The sequence below is a fragment of the Bubalus bubalis genome, chromosome 9 (genome assembly GCF_019923935.1).
Source record: "Bubalus bubalis isolate 160015118507 breed Murrah chromosome 9, NDDB_SH_1, whole genome shotgun sequence".
In the NCBI taxonomy this organism is placed as follows: domain Eukaryota; kingdom Metazoa; phylum Chordata; class Mammalia; order Artiodactyla; family Bovidae; genus Bubalus; species Bubalus bubalis.
The window spans coordinates 20,544,231-20,567,072 of NC_059165.1; the positions used below are offsets into that span (position 1 = coordinate 20,544,231).

The 22,842-nt window shown below is 37.8% G+C and overlaps 1 protein-coding gene across 6 annotated transcripts in view; it reads right to left on the reverse strand.

Moving 5' to 3' along the window:
• Positions 1 to 1,249: 1,249 nt before the first annotated feature.
• Positions 1,250 to 22,842, reverse strand: part of POLR3G (RNA polymerase III subunit G) — a 45,261-nt gene continuing 23,668 nt past the window's right edge. For 4 of the 6 annotated variants that reach the window (XM_006080244.4, XM_006080241.4, XM_044947307.2 and 1 more), the window contains exons 5-8: positions 20,027 to 20,077; positions 11,622 to 11,704; positions 6,027 to 6,173; positions 1,250 to 2,355 (exon numbers count right to left, since the gene is read on the reverse strand). In XM_006080244.4, the coding sequence (XP_006080306.3) occupies positions 2,269 to 2,355; positions 6,027 to 6,173; positions 11,622 to 11,704; positions 20,027 to 20,077 (368 nt within the window). In that variant the 3' untranslated portion in view covers positions 1,250 to 2,268. The remainder of the gene's footprint in view (positions 2,356 to 6,026; positions 6,174 to 11,621; positions 11,705 to 20,026; positions 20,078 to 22,842) is intronic. The other 2 variants (XM_006080243.4, XM_044947308.2) reach the window with 2 other exon arrangements.

Genomic DNA, 22,842 nt, shown 5'->3' on the forward strand with positions numbered 1-22,842 from the left:
CAAGTATGAGGTGAATCTCTGCACTAAAGTTTACCTTCTTATGGAATAATTTCACAGTCTTCTTAGATTTTAAGCCAGAAAAATAAGATTGCCACTGTTAAAGCAACCCGCAAATACTTCCTGCCTGTTCTCACAATTAATCTACTTTAAACTTATAAAAAGATCTTCCTAAGGAGGAAGGCAATGCACTTAATAGACATGGCTGGGCCTCCCCAGCAAATCCTTGCCCATAGTAGGTACTTTACCATCTGCAGGACTAAAATGGTGGCAACAAACTGAAAGCCAGGAAAAAAGATTCCTGTATCTTTGGTGTATTTGCCTGATTCACATGTTATCTTCAGAGTGATAAAAAAGGAGATGTAACAGAACAATAAGGTAAGATTTGTATAAATTAAATAGTATTTAGCTGCAGTACTAAGGAGTTGAGAAAGTAAGAAACATGTAACTTACCAATCCTAAATGACTATTGCCCATTACAACTGAAAAGTGAGACTTCTCTTAAGTAGATTGCTACTTTAGAGTGTTTCATTCATGTTTTCCATTTATAATCTTTAAAATTTTTCATAAACTCCTTTAAGAAATCACATAGGATCAGCACAATACTGAATAATGGCCCTCACACCCATAGTGAATGATCTGAGAAAATATTACAATTGAAAGTGGTCTTTTTTTCCTGAGAAAGCCATATTACAAAATGGCACAAGACAATATACATTTTTTCCACTAGAAAATAAGATGGGAAAATCAGATTTCGATACATTTTGTGAGGAAAATAAGTCTGTCTCTCAAAACTGTGTTCAATCACTTTGCCAGTTACAATTTTTTTTAGAGGGTGAGAATCAAATTTAAGCATGATCATTGCCACAAGGTGAGAGAATGAACACACATGGTAAACTCTGGTTGGAATTTAAGCAGTTTTTATAGAAAACTGTTTACAAGTGAAGAAACTAAGGCACAGAAAACCTAACCAAGCTCAATTTCAGGGCTGAGTTTAATAGTAAAGGTAGAAACAGAATCTACAGCTCTGATTCTCAGGTCAGAGGGCAATGCGTGGTATCTTCCCAAGAGGGAAAAAATATTTTTTTTGGAGAGTAATGTTAATAAATCATTTAAAAAATACATAATAAGAATATCCTTGAAAATCTTTGGCATATGTGAGTCATTGGAAGCTGAAGATTTTAGATATCCTGTCTCCTACCGCAATACAAAAAGGGGAGCTAGTTTTTAAATGAATCAAAAAAGATTAATCTCAATTTCAAAGTGACCTGAGTTTTATTCTGCATTGTTAAATCAATTGGACAGTTTGAGTCCTATGAAACGTAACAGAGGCCACTACACCTCAAAGATTACACATATATGCATTCTGCAATGAGATTTATATGACTTGAACTTACTCCACATTTTCATCAAGTACAAAATTAAATACCTCAGTCTAATTTTTCATTAACCAGTGACTCAAAGGTAACAAACTTGATACAGTGGGATGATTAATTGATCTATAGGATGGTATGAAGTTAGCCCCAAATTCAGGTATTTATTTATCCCAGGTCTTCGTATTGGTTTGAGATTAAATTATGAAATTAGCTCAGATTGGCATTTCTCCCTGTGTGTGTGTTTCTAATCACAAAACTTTTAATCTCATAAAATATGCATTTGTAAGAGCTCAGGTAGGTTTATGTAGTCATAATATAGTAGCACAGAACATACCATGTAAAAAAAAATAAAATTATTTTCAAGTTTCTTTGTTTCTAAAGTGCTCCATGTGCAGTATTAAACCAACTTTCAGATTATAGAAGTCCATTATGATGACTAGTAGCAGTTTTAGAAAAGATCAGCAGTTAAATAAGAATAATTTTTTAAAGTATGAATACATAGATTAAAAGATGCAAAAACTCTTAAAAAAAGATGCAGAAACTCTTCAGGCACATTCTAATCCACAACATAAAAAAAAAATCCACTTGAATACATTAGAGAGATGACAGGTGTTGAGAAGGAATGTCAGTGTCAGAAATTAACTGGTAAGGTAACTAGTGTAAACTCAAAGTGGTTCTGAATATTTTAGTAACAAGTATTTTTCCAACAAAACAGTAACAAAAATATGTGTAAACTCAAAGTGGTTCTGAATATTTTAGTAACAAGTATTTTTCCAACAAAACAGTAACAAAAATAAAGTACTTACTCATTCCTTATCAGAAATAAAATAGAAAATAAGTCTGTCAAAATGTTCAGAAGCTGTTTCATAAAAATATTTTTTGAGAAATTCCATAGCTAGTAGGTTGCTTCATCCATGTTGTCGTCACTGTCTACACCAAAATCATCTCCATCTTCAAAGTAGGAATTGATGTAGTCATTTTCCTAAGTGAAATGATATACTCCTCAGTAAACTTCAAAAGTATGAGTAGTAACATTAAAGAATATAATGTGGGCTATCCCTTTAAACATAAGTTTATAAATACCAAAGTTAGGTAACTAGAAACTAGGCCAGGCTTAAAAGAAGTCTCTGTTATTTCAATGCTTAAAACATTGACTTTCACACATCTACCTGTGCTCTTTCTTCCTCGAGACCACCATCCCCTACTACTCTCAGGCACCAACTAGCTGAGAGAACATATACGGATGCCCATTACATGTTACCAGGATACATCTCGTTCATTATACCTTAGAGGAGGGATGATACGTGGTTTAGCTAGTTTAACCACTATACACTTACTCCAAACAAATGTACAAACAATAAATGAAGCCAATTTACACTAACATTCATTTGACTACACCAGAACTAAGGTTTTCAGTTGTAATAGCTGAGCATAAGCAGAGATTTTTGCTTCCTATCAAAATAAATAAAAGACCTCAAGATACTGAATCAAACATAGAAGATGACATTCCATTCTATCTAGGGTGGCTCAGTTTCTTTTAAGAGAGATTAATCCCCTGGGAACATTCCAATTCTTCTGGGTGAGTAAGACTACTATCCATGTAAATGACTCAAGGTATTTCTGCTTTCTACCAAAAATTCAAAAATCCATTTTGGATATAGATTAAAAGAAATTTAAGGGAGTTATTAACCAACTGCAGTGTGTGGACTGTCACTGGATTCCAATTGGAACAAGCAAAAATTTTTCTCCAATCAAAACAATCTGAACACTGGTTTAATACCTGGTGGTATTAAAGAAATATATTTTATTCTGTTAGCTATGATAATGTGATAAAGAGCCCTTATGTTTGAGTACACACTGAACTAATGAAGCTGAACTTCCCAATACTCCACCCACCTGATGCAAAGAACTGACTCACCGGAAATGACCCTGATGTTGGGAAAGACTGAAAGTGGGCAGAAAAGGGGATGATAGAGGATAAGATGGTTGGATGGCATCATCGACTCAATGCACATAAGTAAGCTCCAGGAGTTGGTGATAGACAGGGAGGCCTGGCATGCTGCAGTTCATGGGGTCGCAAAGAGTACGGATACGACTGAGCGACTGAGCTGACTGAAATATTTATGGATGAAATGATACAATGCCTGGGATTTGCTTTACAATGATCCAAGGCAGCTGGGGCTTTGAAGGGGGTTGGGGGGCAGGAGCGGACTGGGTGGATGAAAGAGCGACAGAAAGGCTGGCTATGAATTGATGATTGTTAAAGCTGAATGATGAGTCTGTAGATGTTTTTATTACTAGTCACTAGTTTTTGAACATGACTGAAATTTGCCATAAAAAATTAACCTCCAAGATATTGTTTTGAGGGTGTTAGCCTGCTGTGGCCCTCTTTGCCTGGCAAAGCACAAGCTATTCTTTTCTACTTCACCCCCTGCCAAATTAATCTCCATATCTCTATTATCTATAGCAGGAATTATCACAGAGTAATTAAGAAATAGAGACTATTCTCAAAAGAAAGTCTCCTGGATATCATCTTTTTTAGGATTTGCATGGTGGGATACTATATATAAATTTATATAAATAATGTAAGAAAGGTAACTTGTATTATTCAGATATGTCTTTCATTACTTTGTCCTCCCTAAACACTGTAATTTCCTGTTTCCAGCTCAGACCCTTACTTTATCTAGGAAGCTGTCCCGGTTTCTCTGGTGCTAAGAAATCCAACAGTCTGGAAACCCGGCTGAATCCTGGGGGTAGTGTATGGGAGAGGGGTGGCATGGTTCAGGTGAGGTCACCTTGTACACAAGACCTTGCTAAGGACACTGGTGTGAAAGTGTAAGCTAGTCAGTTTGTACACACAAGTGGAAATGAGAAAGGAAGAGACACTGCATTTCAAATTGAGCATATGCTACTTGGGTTTAGACATGTGCACGTCCAAGTGGGTTCAGTGACTCACATTTGGTAATTCTGTGAGATTAGTAATCTTGATACATAGACTGGTACAGAGTCAGAACCTGTTGAAACTGATGGCATAAAGGGTTCTTGCCTTCATTTGGGCCCCTGCTCTTTAACTACAACATTCAAAAGGCTGAAGAAAAAGTCCATATTTTCTCAATTTTACATGTTATATAGATAATTTGCTCCATTTTACTCTTCCAAACAAAATGCTTATCACATTCTCAATATATATATATATATATCAATGAGTTGCTGCCAAGTCACTTCAGTCGTGTCCGACTCTGTGCAACCCCATAGACGGCAGCCCACCAGGCTCCCCCATCCCTGGGATTCTCCAGGCAAGAACACTGGAGTGGGTTGCCATTTCCTTCTCCAATGAGTTAATTAGTAGTAGTTTTTCATTAGTTAACTGCTAGAAAGAGCAAAGAGAGTAACTTTAAATATGAGGCTTTGAGCTTGCTTATACCCAGACTCCCTAGCCTCACCCTTAAAATATGTATCATTTGTTTATTAAAGTATAAAGTTGGGTTTTTAAAAAATGAAATACAGTTATATGAACCCATTGGTGGTGTTTAGTACTCTATATAGAATTCTGAAATTACTAAAATTCTAATGTTTGTTGTTTTTGCTAGGACAGATCTTAATTTCAAACACAGCTCAACTCAAGTCTAGACTTTATAAACAGAGCATTTCAAAAGCCAAAGAATATTCAGGAAAATTTCAAAAAAGAGTAACATGCTCTTAAAATATTAACAAATAATAAGAAGTTTCTATTAATTGGAATGTCTTAGTGATGATTCAGACATAGATCAATGGAACTGAGGCCAGAAATACATCTAAGCAGATGAAGGAATCTAAGAGCTGATAAAGGAGAATTTCAAATCAATGCAGAAAGAAAATTATTTAGTACATGAGGCAGGCAATTGGCTAGCCATTTGGAAGCAGATAAAAATGAATCAGTATGCTTCCTGCACACCAATATAGAACCAAAATTTAAGGCAATTGTAGCATATAATTAAGATTTCTTAGGTGGAGCAGTGCAGGTGAAAGATTCATCAGTGTGGTGTGTGAAGCTGAAATGGAGTGAAGACAGTGGTCACTGGAATGTATCAACAGAAGAAACTTACGTGAGGCATCTACAAAGCCCCAGAGAGGCCGTGACCAACACAATCACCCTGCTTGATTGACTCCAGCTTACTTTGAAATGCACCTTGTTTCTGAAAGTTGGAAATCCCAAATCTAAAACACGGAGTTCTGACTCAGTCATACTTGAAGCTGAATTATGAATGTTCTCTGATAGCATCCACATGCACTTTGGGATTTAAAACCTGATGGTATTTCTGGGATTCCCCCTCAAAATATGACTAAACCCGTAATTTATACCTTATTGCTAACTTAAAGTGATAAGTAGATAAATCTCAAACTAAATTGAACCATTTCCTTAACTTACGGACTTCCACGGTCAAAGCTGTCTATCAAGTAACTCTTACCTCCTACATTCCATTTGGTATCACTATAATTTCAATGCTGTAATTCTCCTAGTGCCAAAGACTTGATGCCATGGATAATAATATACCCCTGGTTCCCATCAACTTGGTTTTTGTTTAACATTTTAATTATATACCACATGTCTGATTCCTTATTAGATCATCATAAGTTCAGGACCTTTGCTACTCTCCCAGAATGGCCCATTACCTCTTCTTGCTCTTCTTCATCATATTCCTCTTGTTCTGCAGCATCGTCTTCCTCATCATCATCGCCTTCTTTACTTTTCTCTTTGCTTCCTTCTTTCTCTTCATTCTCCTCATCTGATTTTTCACCATCACCTTTCTTTTCCAATTCCTAGTATAAATGAGCTTCATCAATTTAAATGGAAACCACCAGACTCTGATGTTCCTGCTCAACCTCAAGAAAACAGTTACCTACCACCTAATTCTAACCCTCCCATACCAACATCTCCAGGCCCTCACCTAGGACACTGAGCTATCTCAAGAAAGGAGGTACTCACTGGCTCATCATTACATTGGTACCTTCTTTGATTTTGTTATTTCATAACTCAGTCTTGGGGGAATTCGCTGGTGGTCCAGTGGCTAAGACTCTGTGTTTCCGATACAGGGGGGCTGGGTTCGATCCCTGGTCAAAGAACTAGATCCCATGTGCCACAACTAAGAAAGACTCTGTGCAGCCAAATAAATAAAAATATAAAAAAAAGAACACACACAAAAACCTTGGTCTTGGGTAATGCTTCGATTTCAGCTCACAGCATAGTGCTTTATTTTTATGATTACTATTCTACTTCCTTATAAAATATTTTGATTCAGCTTATGAAGAACTTTCAGAATGTTATTTTGTTTTTCTTCTCCTTCATGAAAGGAGAAAAGAGAATGTAATGGAAACATTTCAAAGTGTCTATGTTTTAGCTGCTAACTGTTTAAAATAATATCAAGTCATCTTGGGATGAATTATCCTATTTGCAGATTATCCATGTTTTTTAACATTTCATTATTTTTTTAAATTTAGTTTTAATTGGAGGATAATTGCTTTACAATGTTGCATTGGTTTCTGCTGTAAAACGTGATATCTATGTTTTTATCTCTGTTCTCTCTCATTATTTACTTCCATACCCAAGGATTTTTGTTTTGTAATGTATCTGGCAGGTTGGAAAAAAGAGAGATTAAAACTGAAATCTGAGTCAATATTAGTACTTACTAACACGCCTAAGAACGGAGCCAAAGAAGAGATACGGAGTTAGAGAATCTTTGCTTGTGTGGTGGCTCCACTTGCCTTGTTAAAATCACTACGCCACCTTCTCGTAAGACACAGATTCAACTTCAAGATTCTAGCTTTATACTTCTATTATGACCACCAACATTTATTTTCCATTTGATAAAAGTGACCTGTTTTCATTACTGTTATTATCCACTCACTAATCTGTCCTATGTTTCATCTGCACAAGTGACAGAATTTGCAAGTTTTCTAAGAGGTGGGGAACAGCAATAGTTTTATATATTAATACTCATTATTGAGGTATAAGATCAATTTAGCTAAAACATTATTATTCTTAATCAGTAATCAGAACACTAATTCATAAATCTGTAAATACTGCACCTTATTGTAAGATATTTGCTCTGTACATTACATACAGAGAGAAAACATACTTTATATTTGGCATAACTACAACTTTATTCCATTTGGCTCTTAAATATTTTTAAAAATCCACTCAAATATGAATTTAAGGAAAGCAAAGGCAATGGGGGCAGGAGGAGAAGGGGACAACAGAGGATGCGATGGCTGGATGGCATCACCGACTCGATGGACGTGAGTCTGAGTGAACTCTGGGAGTTGGTGATGGACAGGGAGGCCTGGCGTGCTACAATTCATGGGGTAGCAAAGAGTCGGACACGACTGAGCAACTGAACTGAACTGAACTGAACTGAAAGGCAATGAAAGACTACATCAGATAGTCTCAATTTTTAATAAAAATTCAAACTCCACCTTTCTTGTCACCCTACCCCACTTAGCTAGAACAAATAAAATGAAGGTAATAGATATAAGATGATTTATCTTCATACTGGGGCTACTGACCCATGTTACCTTTTATGAGTTATTACTACAATATAATGTGTGCAATTTTTACCAACTGCAGTCCCTTTGGAAAATTGCAAGCAAACAAAATAGTATTTACAGATTTTTTGAAATGTCTATAAATATACACCTATATATAAAATTATGCTATGTTAATGTTAATTAAGATATAACATTTTTATTTTCTATTTTAATCAAACCCTAGTAAAAAGGCCTACATCCCACAAGACTGTAGTTTAAAGTGAATTGTAGTGCTATTTTTAACTCTGTGCAAAGTATATGCTATATCTGAAAAATCATGCTGTTAGCTCTTATTTCATAATTAGCAATAGAATTATTTAAACCAGTTATGTAAAAATATTTTTTAAATATAGAATTCATTCAATCTCTGTAGGGAGTGGGAGGTCTTGATTTCCAATACTGCCATCTCAATTATCTCCAAATAAATAACCTCAACTTTATTTCTATTACGTAGACCTAAATCAAACCAATAAAATACCTAAATCAGTTAACAAATATCAGATTTATAAAATTTAGAAAAATGGCCTCCCACACACTGTCTCATCATGTCATTCCCTTTGTGTTAGGCTATTAGTCTTCATCTGTTTACTTAGTAGTCTCCATTTTCTCTTCTGTGCTGCTGCTGCTGCTAAGTCACTTCAGTTGTGTCTGACTCTGTGCGACCCCACAGACGGCAGCCCACCAGGCTCCCCCGTCCCTGGGATTCTCCAGGCAAGAACACTGGAGTGGGTTGCCATTTCCTTCTCCAATGCATGAAAGTGAAAAGTGAAAGTGAAGTCGCTCAGGCGTGTCCGACTCTTCTCGACCCCATGGACTGCAGCCTACCAGGCTCCTCCATCCATGGGATTTTCCAAGCAAGAGTACTGGAGTGGGGTGCCACTGCCTTCTGTGAGATGTAACTATTTACCCATACTACTTTATGGATTTAAGAACAACGGGAATAATAACGTAAAACACACAACGTGGAAACATTTTGAAAACAGTTAACTTATGGACAGGAAACAGTCCTTTTTGTTTAAATACTGTAGACCACCCAACAGAGACATCCACCTATAAGCATGTCATACAGAAATAAGCTCAAATATTAGTTTACTGCTGTCTGACTATTCCCACCATAAGATGTGACTGTGGATGCCATTCCCTCTCCACAGAAGTTTTATTAAAGAAAACCTGCAACGACTTTTGCTGAAGAAATGAATAACTGAGTCATCTGGAAGCTAACTGTTTTATTAAAGTTGCTAACTTATTGGGATTTCTAGATTTAAAACTCCAGTTTTAACAATGTGTGTGATGAAAAAAGGTGTTTAAATGTAGGGCATAAGGAGATACAATTTGTTCTGATGAAAAACCACATCCAGAGGTCCAGACTAAATTTCCTTATAGCGCACGTCATCTGAGCAACTTCTTTGCAGGAAGTTTTAAGAACAGTCAGAATCTGTGTTCAATCAATACAAGGTGGCTAGTTCTGCAACCCTTCATCCCAGTTAACACTGACACTTAGTGCTATTCCTTCAACAATCCTCCTGGCTTGATTATCAGACAAGTGATCTTCAGTGCCTGTACTGGTCAAAAGTAAAATTTAACCAAGATCTCCAAGCTTAGAGCAAAGACGTGGAGGAGCCTGAGGAACAGATCAGGGCAGCAGAGTAGTCCGGCAGATAGGCTGTGGCACCATGGCTGAGAGAGGTGGTCCTGGGCAGCAGGGAACCCTTCAGACACTGACCAGAGACCACCACCTGCTGTGTTGCAGCCAACTAAGTCCTAACCCTAAACACTAAAGTAGTTCAGTTCACATCTTACCTTCTTCCTTAGACACTGAGGTTTTTAAAACAGAGATTATTCCTAAGTGCCTTCCATCAGCTGTGCTCATCCTATACCTTGCAGGGAGAAGAAACTTAAAGCAATGTTCACTGATTATCTTTAAAGGGTGAATGAAAGATTTTTCCGTAAAGGAGAAATGAGAAAAAAAAAAAAGATGAGTTTCTGTTACCATGTAACTATGCTAACTTGGTCAGGCAAGCTTTAAAGCCTTAACTTCCTCATTGGTAAATAAAGAATAATAATACGTATTCTCTTTGTTGTTATGAAGTCTTAGGGACATAATGGATGTTAATAGCTCATCAAAGAGCCCACTATATAAAAAGTTCTCAAAAAGCAATAGCTGCTATGATAATTATATCATCATCATCATCACTATCACCATCAATGTAAGATAATTCATTGACAGTGGGAATAAGGGAATAAACTGGTATAACCTCTATGAGAATAATCTGCCATTATTTATGCATATTATCTATATTTTCTATATTATACAGTACATATAACAATTAACCTAGCAAATCTACTTCTAGAAATCTACCTTACACAGTGAAATCACATACTTAACATGGATTCACTGTTCCACTGTTTATATATATATATATATTTTTTTTTTAATTAAAAAAATTTTTTTTGGCCATGCCATATGGCATGTGGGATTTTCGTTTCCCAACCAGGGATCAAATGCGTGCGCCTTCTGCAGTGAAAGCTCAGAGTCTTAACCACTGGACTGCCAGGGAAGTCCTAGCATTACTTCCAATAGTGAAACGCTAAATGAAACACGTGTGTGTGCCAAGTCGCTTCAGTCCTGTACGACTCTTTGCAACTCTATGGACCGCAGCCTGCCAGGCTCCTCTGTCCAAGGGATTCTCCAGGCAAGAATACTGGAGTGGGTTGCCATTCCCTTCTCCAGGGGATCTTTCTCACCCAGGGATTGAACTGCATCTCTTTATGTCTCCTGCACTGGCAGGCAGGTTCTTTACCACTAGTGCCACCTGGGAAGCCCTCTGGTATTTCACAGAGCTTCCTATCCTCTGTGAAATACTTTTTAATGAACAATCACAGCCAGGACAGCCATGTATGTAATGTCCATCAACAGGTTACTGGTTAAATTTATTATGGTTCATTCTTATAGTGTAGCCAAAAAAAAAGAAAGAAAGAAAAGAATGATGGAACTCTTTTGTAGACTGATACAGAAGCCAACATATTTTAAGTAATAAGATAAAAAGGCAAAGAGTGCAATATGTTACTTTTTGTTATTAAAAAGAAAAAATAGTATTTTCTATGTATAAAATGTTTCTGGAAGGATATATAAGAAACTGGTAACACTGGTTGTCTCTAATAGGGGACTTGGATGGATGGCTACGGGAAGGGATCGGAGGGCATATTTTGTTTATTAATTTTTAGAATTTTACATCTTTTTATTTTTCAAATATTTTTTAAAAGGCAATAAAAGTAAGTGCCATAAGAAAGGATTTTCCCTCAATAGAATCTTTTAGACATAAGACAGAATAAAAGCATTAAAAATACACATACACCAGTAAGAGAAAAAAATGAGGTTTTTAGAGATATACATTTATGTTTCCTTCCCATGCATAATTCAAGAGAAAAAGAGGAATAGAGTGGAAAAGAGGCAGATGATAGAAGGTGAGGCAAGCTGACAGGTGGGGAGTAGAGAGGATAGGATGGAGCCCCCATAGCTCCCAGCCAACACTGTTCAAACATTGCTAGCCACCCTGTATGCTGGGCTCGACTCTGCCAAATTCACAAGTCATTTAAAAGAGACAGAAGGTGGAAAGGCTGCAGAAGACAAAAAGAGATATGATATTTTCTCAGTCTGTTCCTATAGTGAGAAGAAAACCTTACCTCAATTTTTTTCAATACATCCGCAGGATTTGTGAGTGAAGGGCCTTTGCCTGTATCCTTTGCCTTTTTGGATTTGGGGCCTGCTGAAGTAAAACCACTGGTAACACATTTTTGTATAACAGCAATTGTGTATTAAATGTCTTCGCCTTTTAATATGCCATCTAGCAGGGTGGTATGCCACACCGTACACATAATTTGCAGGCTGAATTAACTTAAAGAATGAACAAAATAAATCAGCACACATTAGCAATTTTCTATGATAAGGAGCAAACGATAATCACTTAATAGGATATTTTCTAAGACTGCAACTGTTACTGAAATCACAAGCCCGTGTGCCTGATGCACAGTGAAGCCCATCAACACTAAACATCAGAGTTCGGAACAGAGAAAGGTTTATTACAGATTTGTACAAGGAGATGGGTGGCTCATGCCCTAGGAACCCCAGTTACTGAAAGCTTTCAGCAAGTCCCTTTAAAAGCAAAAGGTGAGGGATGGGTGTGGATAGTAGTTGCAGACTGCTCAGTCGGGTCATGATCAGGTAATGATGTTCCTGAAAATCTCGACCAGATGAATGTTATTCTCTGTCCTGACAAGAAAGGGCAAAGTCCCAAGGCACAACGTTCACCCTCCATGGTCCCAGTCCTGGCTAAGAGGAGGCAAATCTCAGTTGGCGGCTCCTTCAGGGCCAGGTTCCCACATCCTGCCCAGCTGTCATCCCTGAGGGAGTTAGGCGCCCAACTCAACTGGCCCTCAGTCTCCTCAGGCGCCCCAAAGGTGGGGACCAGGTCTTACGGACTGTGACCCAGACAGACGGCCTCTGCTATTAGGTTGTAGAGACAGGTATGGGGGAAAGGCTCACCGAAGGCCTGAGCCACAGCCGGTGGAGGGCTTTAGTCAGGGCTCTGGAGCGCAGCAGGACATAGTCCCCAGTCTGTTCCCTGGGCCCTCCTGCTCACCCGCTGGCCCAAGACTGGGTAAGCTGAAAGGCCTCAAGGAGAAGGCCTAAATCTGCCTCTGACCTCACTCTCCACATGATGACCACCACACCACCAATCCTTGACTGAATCACTTCCCCAGTGGTCCCTCATTGACAGCTGGCTGCTTGGGGACAGGGCCACTGAGGCAACAAGCAATAACTGAGCAAGACCTGTTGCTTGGTAACAGAGTACTGACACACAGCATCAGCTACCTGCTAAAGGCTATGCTCATCTTGGTCTGTTATACAACTGGATATTTTACTAAAAATTTGAACTGGCAATTTATGACATCAGGGCCAAAACTGCAACAATGGTAGAAGCAGAACATATATAGAAGAGGTGACAGGAATACACAGAAGAACTACACAAAAAAGATCTTCATGACCTGGATAACCATGATGGTGTGATCACTCAGCTAGAGCCAGACATCCTGGAGTGTGAAGTCAAGTGGGCCTTAGGAAGCATCACTATGAATAAAGCTAGTGGCTGCTGCTGCTGCTGCTGCTAAGTTGCTTCAGTCGTGTCCAACTCTGTGCGACCCCATAAATGGAAGCCCACCAGGCTCCCCTGTCCCTGGGATTCTCAAGGCAAGAACACTGGAGTGGGTTGCCATTTCCTGCCCCAATGCATGAAAAGTGAAAGTGAAGTCGCTCAGTCCTGTCCGACTCTTAGCAACCCCATGGACTGCAACCTACCAGGTCTAGTGGAGGTGATGGAATTTCAGTTGAGCTATTTCAAATCCTAAAAGATGATGCTGTAAAAGTGCTGCACTCAACATGCTAGCAAATTTGGAAAACTCAGCAGTGGCCACAGGACTGGAAAAAGTCAGTTTTCATTCCAATCCCAAAGAAGGGCAATGCCAAAGAATGTTCAAACTACAGCACAATTGCACTCATTTCACATGCTAGCAAGATAATGCTCAAAGTTCTCCAAGGTAGGTTTCAACAGTACATGAACCTAGAACTTCCAGATGTACAAGTTGGATTTAGAAAAGGCAGAAGAACCAGAGATCAAATTTCCAACATCCATTCGATAACAGAAAAACCAAGAGAATTCCAGAAAAACATGTGCTTCTGCCTCACTGTCTACACTATAAAGCCTTTGACTATGTGGATCACAACAAACTGTGGAAAATCCTGAAAGAGATGGGAGTACCAGACCACCTGACCTGTCTCCTGAGAAATCTGTATGCAGGCCACGAAGCAACAGTTAGAACCAGACTTGGAACAACAGACTGCTTCAGAATTGGGAAAGGAGCATGTCAAGGTTATATATTGTCACCTGACTTATTAACTTATATGCAGAGTGAAAGTGAAAATCGCTCAGTCGTGTCAGACTCTTTGTGACCCCATGGACTGTAGTCCATGGAATTCTCTAGGCCAGAATACTGGAGTGGGTAGCCTTTCCCTTCTCCAGGGGATCTTCCCAACCCAGGGATTGACCTCAGGTCTCCCACACTGCAGGAGGATTCTTTACCAGCTGAGCCACCAGGGAAGTCCTTACATCATGAAAAATGCCAGGCTGGATGAAGCACAAGCTGGAATCAGGACTGTGGGGAGAAATATCAATAAGCTCAGATATGCAGAGGACACCACCCTTACGGCAGAAAGTGAAGAAAAACTAAAGAGCCTCTTAATGAAAGTGAAAGAGGAGAGTGAAAAATCTGGCTTAAAACTGAACATTCAAAAAAAGAAGATCATAGCATCTGGTCCCATCACTTCATGGCAAATAGATGGGGCAACAATAGAAACAGTGACAGACTTCATTTTCTTGGGCTCCAAAATCACTGTGGAAAGTGACTGCAGCCACGAAATTAAAAGACACTTGCTCCTTTGAGGAGAAGTTATGACAAACCTAGACAGCATATTGAAAAAAGAGATATTACTTTGCTGACAAAGGTCCATATAGTCAAAAGCTATGGTTTTTTCCAGCAGTCATGTATGGATGTGAGAGGTGGACCATAAAAAAGGCTGAGTACCGAAGAATTGATGCTTTTGAACTGTGGTGTTGGCAAAGACTCTTGAGAGTCCCTTGGACTGCAAGGAGATCAAACCAGTCCATCCTAAAGGAAACAAACCCTGAATGTTCATCGGAAGGACTGATGCTGAAGCTGAAACTCCAGTACTTTGGCCACCTGATGCAAAGAGCCGACTCACTGAAAAAGACCCTGATGCTGGGAAAAATTGAAGGCAAGAGGAGAAGGGTGATAGAGGATGAGATAGTTGGATGGCATCACCAACTCAATGGACATGAGTGAACAAACTCAGGGAGATGGTGAAGGACAGGCAAGCCTGGCGTGCTGCAGTCGATGGAGTCGCAAAGAGTTGGACATGACTGAGAGACTGAAAAACAACAAAATCAAGTACTGCTGCTGCTGCTGCTAAGTCGCTTCAGTCGTGTCCAACTCTGTGCGACCCCAAAGACGGCAGCCCGCCAGGCTCCCCCGTCCCTGGGATTCTCCAGGCAAGAACACTGGAGCAGGTCGCCATTTCCTTCTCCAATGCATGAAAGTGAAAAGTGAAAGTGAAGTCGCTCAATCGTGTCCAACTCCTAGCGACCCCATGGACTGCAGCCTACCAGGCTCCTCTGTCCATGGGATTTTCCAGGCAAGAGTACTAGAGTGGGTTGCCATTGCCTTCTCTAAAATCAAGTATACTTTATTAAAAAACAAACAAGTGCAGAATAAACACACATTTGCCAGTGGTTGAAGGGATGAGAAAGAGGTTATATTCAGGGCAACATAGTATTATCTTTGAAATGAAGAATAAAATACTTAAATGGAACATACCAATCACATGAATCTGAAAACTCAAAGCAATAATAAATAATATGTTTTAATGGCTTTGTGTGTGTGTGTGTGTGTATGTGTGTTAGTCATTCAGTCGTGTCCAACTCTTTGTGACCCCATGGACTGTAGTCTGCCAGGTTCCTCTGTCCATGGAATTCTCCAGGTAAGACCACTGGAGTGGGCTGTCATTTCCTTCTCCATGGGATCGTCCCGACCTAGGGATAGAACCCAGGTCGCCTGTATTGCAGGCAGGCGCTTTACTGTCTGAAGCCCTTTAATGGCTTTGGGATACATAATTTTTAGCTATATCAAAAATATTGCATTTTGAGTGTATTGTGAAACTGCAGGGTATAGAGAATTGGTTCACATATAGATCTTGCTAGTCAGTTACCAAAACTGACATGTTACAAAAATTATGATGTTATGTTACAAAATTGTCCCATTGTGATCACAAAGTATTACCATCCTTTTCCCAAAATCAAGCTAAATACTTAGAAATTACTTGGTAACAGGAAAATATGGCTCAGAAAGATGTAATTTTGTTAAAGATTAACATTTAACCTACAGAACAAGAGATTTTTAGATTGTGGACATGACCCATAACTAATGGAATTTACAATTTATTGTGTTATATCAAATTGCCCCTTGGGGAGTCTCTAAGTTTGAGACTCCTGAACATATATATTAGTGAGGTTTTGCTCAAACAAAAGTTATTAAAAAAAAATAGCTAGATTTAATGACAGGTAACTTTCTCTGCTTCCCTTGATGGCAGACTGTTTAATCCAAATTGTAGCATGTAAAATATCATATCATATATGAACAAGCTCTCAACATATATTACTGATTTCAGAAATCACTAGCTAGGAATGTAAATTACATCAAGAAGTCTCTTTGTCTAAGGAACTTTTGTCAAATTATTTAAATTTCATAACACATAAATCTGCTAAATGGATATTATAGAACATGGTCAGGTAAATAAACTTATAAAAATTATTAATCTCTTAGCCAAGAAAGTCATAGCTGCATATTCAAGTCCATTCAGCAATTTTTGCTACATTCCATTCTGGCTTTATGTAATGCCCAATTCTTTTATTTATAATTGGAAAAGAAGTATAAAATTACTAAAATCTGTTAAGACTGTTTCAACCTCAAAACATTTACATTTTTTTTTTATCTTTGGCCAAATACATGCATATATTTGAATTTTTTTTATTTCTTTCAACACAACACCTGCCAATAGCTGGATCTTCAAGAAACAGACCTTTTCTGTCTTTGGCTCTTTAGGTATTATCTACTTTCTTGTAAATCAGAGGAGACCATTTTTAACAAAAGAGAGTATAGAAGCTTACCAGGAACAAAACACAAAAATTATATAATATGCAACAAAAATATGAGAGCAGAATGGAAAAGGAAAGTTTTGCTGTTGTTTTGTTTTTCAACAAATGAAAAGCCTGACGCGCTGGAAGCTTTTACTAATCTTTAATGTGTCCATGGGCTTCTAAGGATGAGCAGTTGTGGGATGTATTTGAACATGAATTCCTTCAAATCAGATATATTCTTTTCAGCCCTTTAAAGTCTGCTAAAAATTCATGATCCACTAGGTCATGACTAGTATCATTCATGCTGCTGTGTGGGCTTAGTCGTGTTTGACTCTTTGCTCCCATGGCTGTAGCCCGCCAGGCTCCTCTCTCCATGGAATTTTCCAGGTAAGAATACTGGAGAGGGTTGTCATTTCCTTCTCCAGGGGACCTTCCCAACCCAGGGATTGAACCCGTGTCTCCTGTGTCACCTGCTACTGCTTTTCAACATTGTACTAGAAGTCCTAGCTAATACGCTAAGATAGGAAAAGGATATAAAAGGTATGAAGATTGGGAAGGAAGAAATAAAACTTTCTTTGTTCATAGACAATATGTAGAAAATCTGAAAGAATGGGCTAAAAAACTGGGAACTAATAAGAAATTACCGTAGGATTACAGCATACAACGTTAACATACAAAATTCAATAGATTTCCTATATATGAACACGAACTAGTGGAATTTGAAATGAAAAGCATAGTGTTATTTATATTAGTATTTCCCAAAATGAAATACTTAGGTATAAATCTAACAAAAAATATATATACATGACCTATATGAGGAAGACTATAAAACTTTGAATAATGATATCAGAGAACTAAACAAATGGAGACATAGTCCATATTCACTGGTAAGAAGAGCTAATATCTTCAAGATGTCTTTTCTTCCCAATTCCATCTATAAGTTCAATGCAACCTCAAAATTCTAGTAAGTTATTCTACAGATATCAGCAAACTGACTCTACTATATATATGGAAGGCAAAAGACTGAGAACACCCAACACAATACTGAAGAAAAATAACAAAGTTAGAGGATGGTCCTACCTGATTTTAAAAACATTCTATAAAGTTATTGTAATCCAAACTATGGTATAGGTGAAATAAATACATCAATCAATGAAACAGAATAGAGAGCCCAGAAAGAGACCCACATAAATACAGAAAAATGCAACTGGACTTCCATGTGCAAAAAAATAAACTTATACAGACTTTACAACCTTCACAAAAATTAACTCACAATGGACCACAGTCCTAAATATAAAACATAAAATTATGAAACTCTTAAAAGATAACATAAGAGAAAATTTAGGTGACCTTGAGCTTGGTGATGACTTTTGAGATGTAAAACCAAATCCATGAAATCCAAAATCCATGAAAAGAACGGATAACCCGGACTACATTAAAACTCAAAACTTCTATGTAAAAGATAGTGTCAAGGGAATAAGAAGACAAGCTATGGAATGGGAGAAAATGTTTGCAAAAGACACATTTGAAAAAGGACTGTGTGAAATAGAAACAAATATATATTGGTCTCAGCATCTGGTTCCAGGCATAGAAAAAACTTCCTAAGTAATAACAGTAATTTTTTGTTGTTGTTCTAACAAGAATCTACATTCCTTAGAATTTACTGGACAATAGGAGTGTCTTTTGGAGTTTCCCTCATGGCTCAGCAGGTAAAAGAATCTACCTGCCAATGCAGGAGACATGGGTTCGATCCCTGGGTTGGGAAGATCCCCTGGAGAAGGGCATGGCAACCCATTCCAGTAATCTTGCGGGGAAAATCCCATGGACAGAGGAACCACCCATGGAATCGCAAAGAGTCGGACACAACTGAAGCAACTGAGCACAGGAGTCTCTTTTATTCTAAGGAGGTGACTCTCAGTGGGGTGCTAGGTGGCTTCAGGATGGGGCTGGCTATCAGATACATCAAGCCATGATCAGAATCCTTGGAAAAGGGGAAAGGAGCTGGAGACTGAGTTAATGATTGATCAGGCCTATGTGATGAAGCCTCCATAAAAATCCCCAAAGTATGCAGTTCCAAGAGTTTCTGGATTGATGAACATATTAGTGAACTGGAAGGTGACACAACCCAACTCCACAGACATGCATGGGTGACCTTCCAGACTTGACCTTATGCCTCTTTTCACTTGACTGTTCATCTGGGTCTGTATCATAACCGTTATTATAGTCAACTGGTAAATATAAGTAAATTATATCACCATGTTCCATGAGCTGTTCAGGTAAATCAAATCCCACCAGGAAGGGTCATGGGAACCTCCAACTGGTAGCCAACGCAGACAGCAGTTGTGGGAAACCTGGAGACACACTGTACCTGTGACCGACATCTGTAGTGGGGAGCAGTCTCCTGGGACTGAGCCCTTAGTGGGATGAGCGCTAACTCCAATTAGTGTCAGAACTGAATTAAATGATAAGACACGTAGTTGGTGTTGCAGAGAACTGTTTGATATGCAAGAAAAAATAACTCCCTAAATCTAGTGTCAGAAGTGCTGTGAATGCAGTAGTGGTATAAGAGGAAAGGAGAAACACACAGCAGGAATATTATTCCAACAGATTAGTATCCAAAATACACAAAGAGCTCTTAAGACTCAATAAGAAAAACACATTAATAAACTCGGTTTCTCCAGCGTCACTCCCATGACCTCATCACAGCAAGCTTGTACTCGTCATTCAATCTGGAGTTCAACTGCGTCTCCTCAACAAACCCTTCCCTGACCTCCCACTGAAGACAGTGCGCTATGCTGAATGTCTTTACTCCATCTGCAAGCTCTGTGAGGGTGAGGATTACTCCTCCTTTGCTCACTGGCTTATCCCTCTTAGCACAGGGTCTGCCAACAGTACATGCTCAATAGCTTTTTATTTGGTGGAATTATGAAAGAACAGCACAACAAAAACTTTCACTTCGGCATTTTATGTACACCATACAGTTCTATCCTACCAGTTCCCAAATGTTACCCGTTCCAAATGATGTAGTTAAAAACTTAAAATAAAGCCAGTATAATCATTTAAAAATTTTCAAATATACAAATGAGAATATCTACATAATTGAAAAGTCTTTCCCTAGCACATCAAAATTCCTAATTAAGGGAAAAACAAACAAAACAAAAAATCGACAGCAAAAAGCACTAACAAAATAATCCAAATATTAAAAATACTTTTGGAAAAAGCGTTTAGAACACTGAGTGTAACTATATTGACAATTTCATATAGATAGAAGTTAAGCAATAACCTTTTCTTATCTGGATTATTATTAATTAGTTAATGTACCTTTTATGCATTTTTTCCTTGGCATCAACTCTCTAGGGAGTCTTCTCCAATCTGTGTGTACAAAAGGAGAAATAAAAAGGGCTTTTTCCTCTGGGAATTACTGGCACTAGGTATAACTATTTAAAGAACATGAGAGTGGCTCATGCAATGGAAATAAAATTTAATATCTGTATAGATTTAGCTGGGGATTAAACTATAATAGTGATATATTTTCTCCTATAAAGAAAAAAATTCATTAAAATACCTTTGAAATATAAAATTTCTATAATATTCTTTTAAGTTACATAATATTTATATAGTTAACTCCAAGTACAGGAATTTTCATAATGAAAAAATGTAGAAAAATATTTATGGGCATGACAAGTTATTCATGATACACTGTTAAATTTAAAAAGTTTCTAAAACAATATATATATAATTCCATTTAAAGAATAAACCTAACATGTAAATGCTTGAACAGATGTATATTTGTGCAGAGAAAATTCTAGGTTGGAAACAAAATATTACAGGAATTTCTTGTGTTGGGATTATAGCTATTTTCCTTAAATGTAATCTATTATTCAATTACTCTGTATTTTGTACATGTTCTGTAGTTGATATGTATTTCTTACATAATGAAAAATTTTTTTCAAAGTTAAAATATGTGACCATAATCCTAATATATACAAAACTAAAAAATTTAATAATTATAGGAAAACTTTAAAATTAAAAACAGAAATAGCTATGGAAAAGTAAATTCCTTCCATTTAATGATTTTGCCTGCATTAGCTAAACAATTCCTCTAATTTGTCACTTGTTTTTCTTTTTTAAGCTTAAGAGACAATCAGAAAACTGAAGCAACATGAAAACAGATTAAAAAAATGCTGCCTACTAATAAAAAACTCAGTACTGTTTGTAGAAAATACTTACATCTCAAGCTATTTTTCCTGAACTAATAAATTTTGCTTTAAATACTAGGTTGGTATAAAAGTAATTGCAGGTTCAGACTGAATTTTAAATCATTATAACTAGGCTTAAACACATCTTTATTAATCAAAATAGGAACCATTACAATCAACACATTTTTGCCAATGAGAAATAAGTTTGTTTATTCCTATAGCGTAAAAATCAGTGCTTCAGAATTTGAGCAACTCTTGGAAATCATTTTCTGCCTCCAGCTGCTTATGTAAGCATTTTCCCTGCAAAAACTTGTCAAGATGCTTGAAGATGTGGTAGTCAGTTAGTGAGAGGCCAGGTGAATATGGTAGATGATGCAAAATTCTGTGGCCCAATTAATTCAACTTTTGAAGCACTGGCTGCGCGACGTGTGGTTGGGCACTGTTGTGCAGAAGAACTGGACCCTTTCTGTTGAGCAATGCTGGCTGTGGGCATTGCAGTTTTCAGTGCATCTCGTTGATTTGCTGAGCATACTTCTCAGATCTAATGGTTTCGCTGGGATTCAGAAAGCTGGAGTGGGTCTGACAGTGAGCATCAGACCACCAAACAGTGACCATGACCTTTTTTGGTGCAAGTTTGGTTTTGGGAAGTACTTCAGAGCTTCTTCTCGGTCTAACCACTGCACTGGTCATTGCTAGTTGACATTTAAATCCACACTTCGTTGCACGTCATTATCCAATCGAGAAATGGTTCACTGTTGTATACAGTAAGATGACACACAGTTTTTTTGATTTTCGGTCAGCTCATGAGGCACCCGCTTATCAAGCCTTTCACCTTTCCAATTTGTTTCAAATGCTGAATGACCATAGAAAGGTTGATGTCGAGTTCTTTGGCAACGTCTTGTGTAGATGTAAGAGGATCAGGTTTGATGATGGCTCTCAGCTGGTCACTACACTCTTTATCTTCAAGGTTCTCGTCTCCTTTGCAAAACTTTTTGAACCGTCACTGCCCTGTATGTTCCTTAGCAGTTCCTGGGCCAAAGGTGTTGTTGACGTTGCGAGTTGTCTCCATTGCTTTACGACCCATTTTGAACTCAAATAAAAAAATCACTTGAATTTGCTTTTTGTCTAACATCATTTCCCTAGTCTAAACAGCAAGTAATTTGTCTTTAGCCAAAAAAAAAAAAAGACACATAAAGCAAGAAATGAGCATCAAAATGAAGTATAACATAACCACATTTATTTAAGAATGTATTCCAGTATCAAACAACAAAGTTCAACAATACAAAAACCACAATTACTTTTACACCAACCTAATATGTTTGTTTTCATAAATGATCCATATGTGATCACGACAAAGTACTTAAAGAGAATTATTTAGAGACAAATATTTATGTAGTAGAAGAAATGAGAGACCTAAGAGGAGTGTTTCCAGAGGGATACAACATTATCAACAATTAGCTTTGAAAAGACACTGCAACTCAGGAAGGCAACCAATGCTGTAAATGTGACTTAGGCTTCTGCATACAGGCAGTTTCTGTAACACACCAAGGACAGAGATGTCAAAGGGAAGTGTGCTGAAGTGAGGAAACCTGGGTTTTACTAAATATTCCAAGTTGCCTTGACAGGTCACTGCGCTTCTATAGCAACTGCTAATTTTCTACAAAATGAAGTAGATGAGATCTCTGCAACCCCTTACACCTTGCCTCTACCAAGGCAATTTTGTGAATGTTGAAAAAAAAAAACTCTCTTAGGTATGGTTCTGTTGAAAAGGCACATTAACAGCCAAAAAGAGTCTATGCCTGCTGGAAAGAAAGGAAGATACACAAGCTCGGCTGAAAATATTCTTAAAACTAGGCTTGTTTCCTCCTCAAAAGCTATAAAATCACTCAGGAACACAGAAGTGAGTTACTATTAGTATTAAAGATGAAAACTCTGATT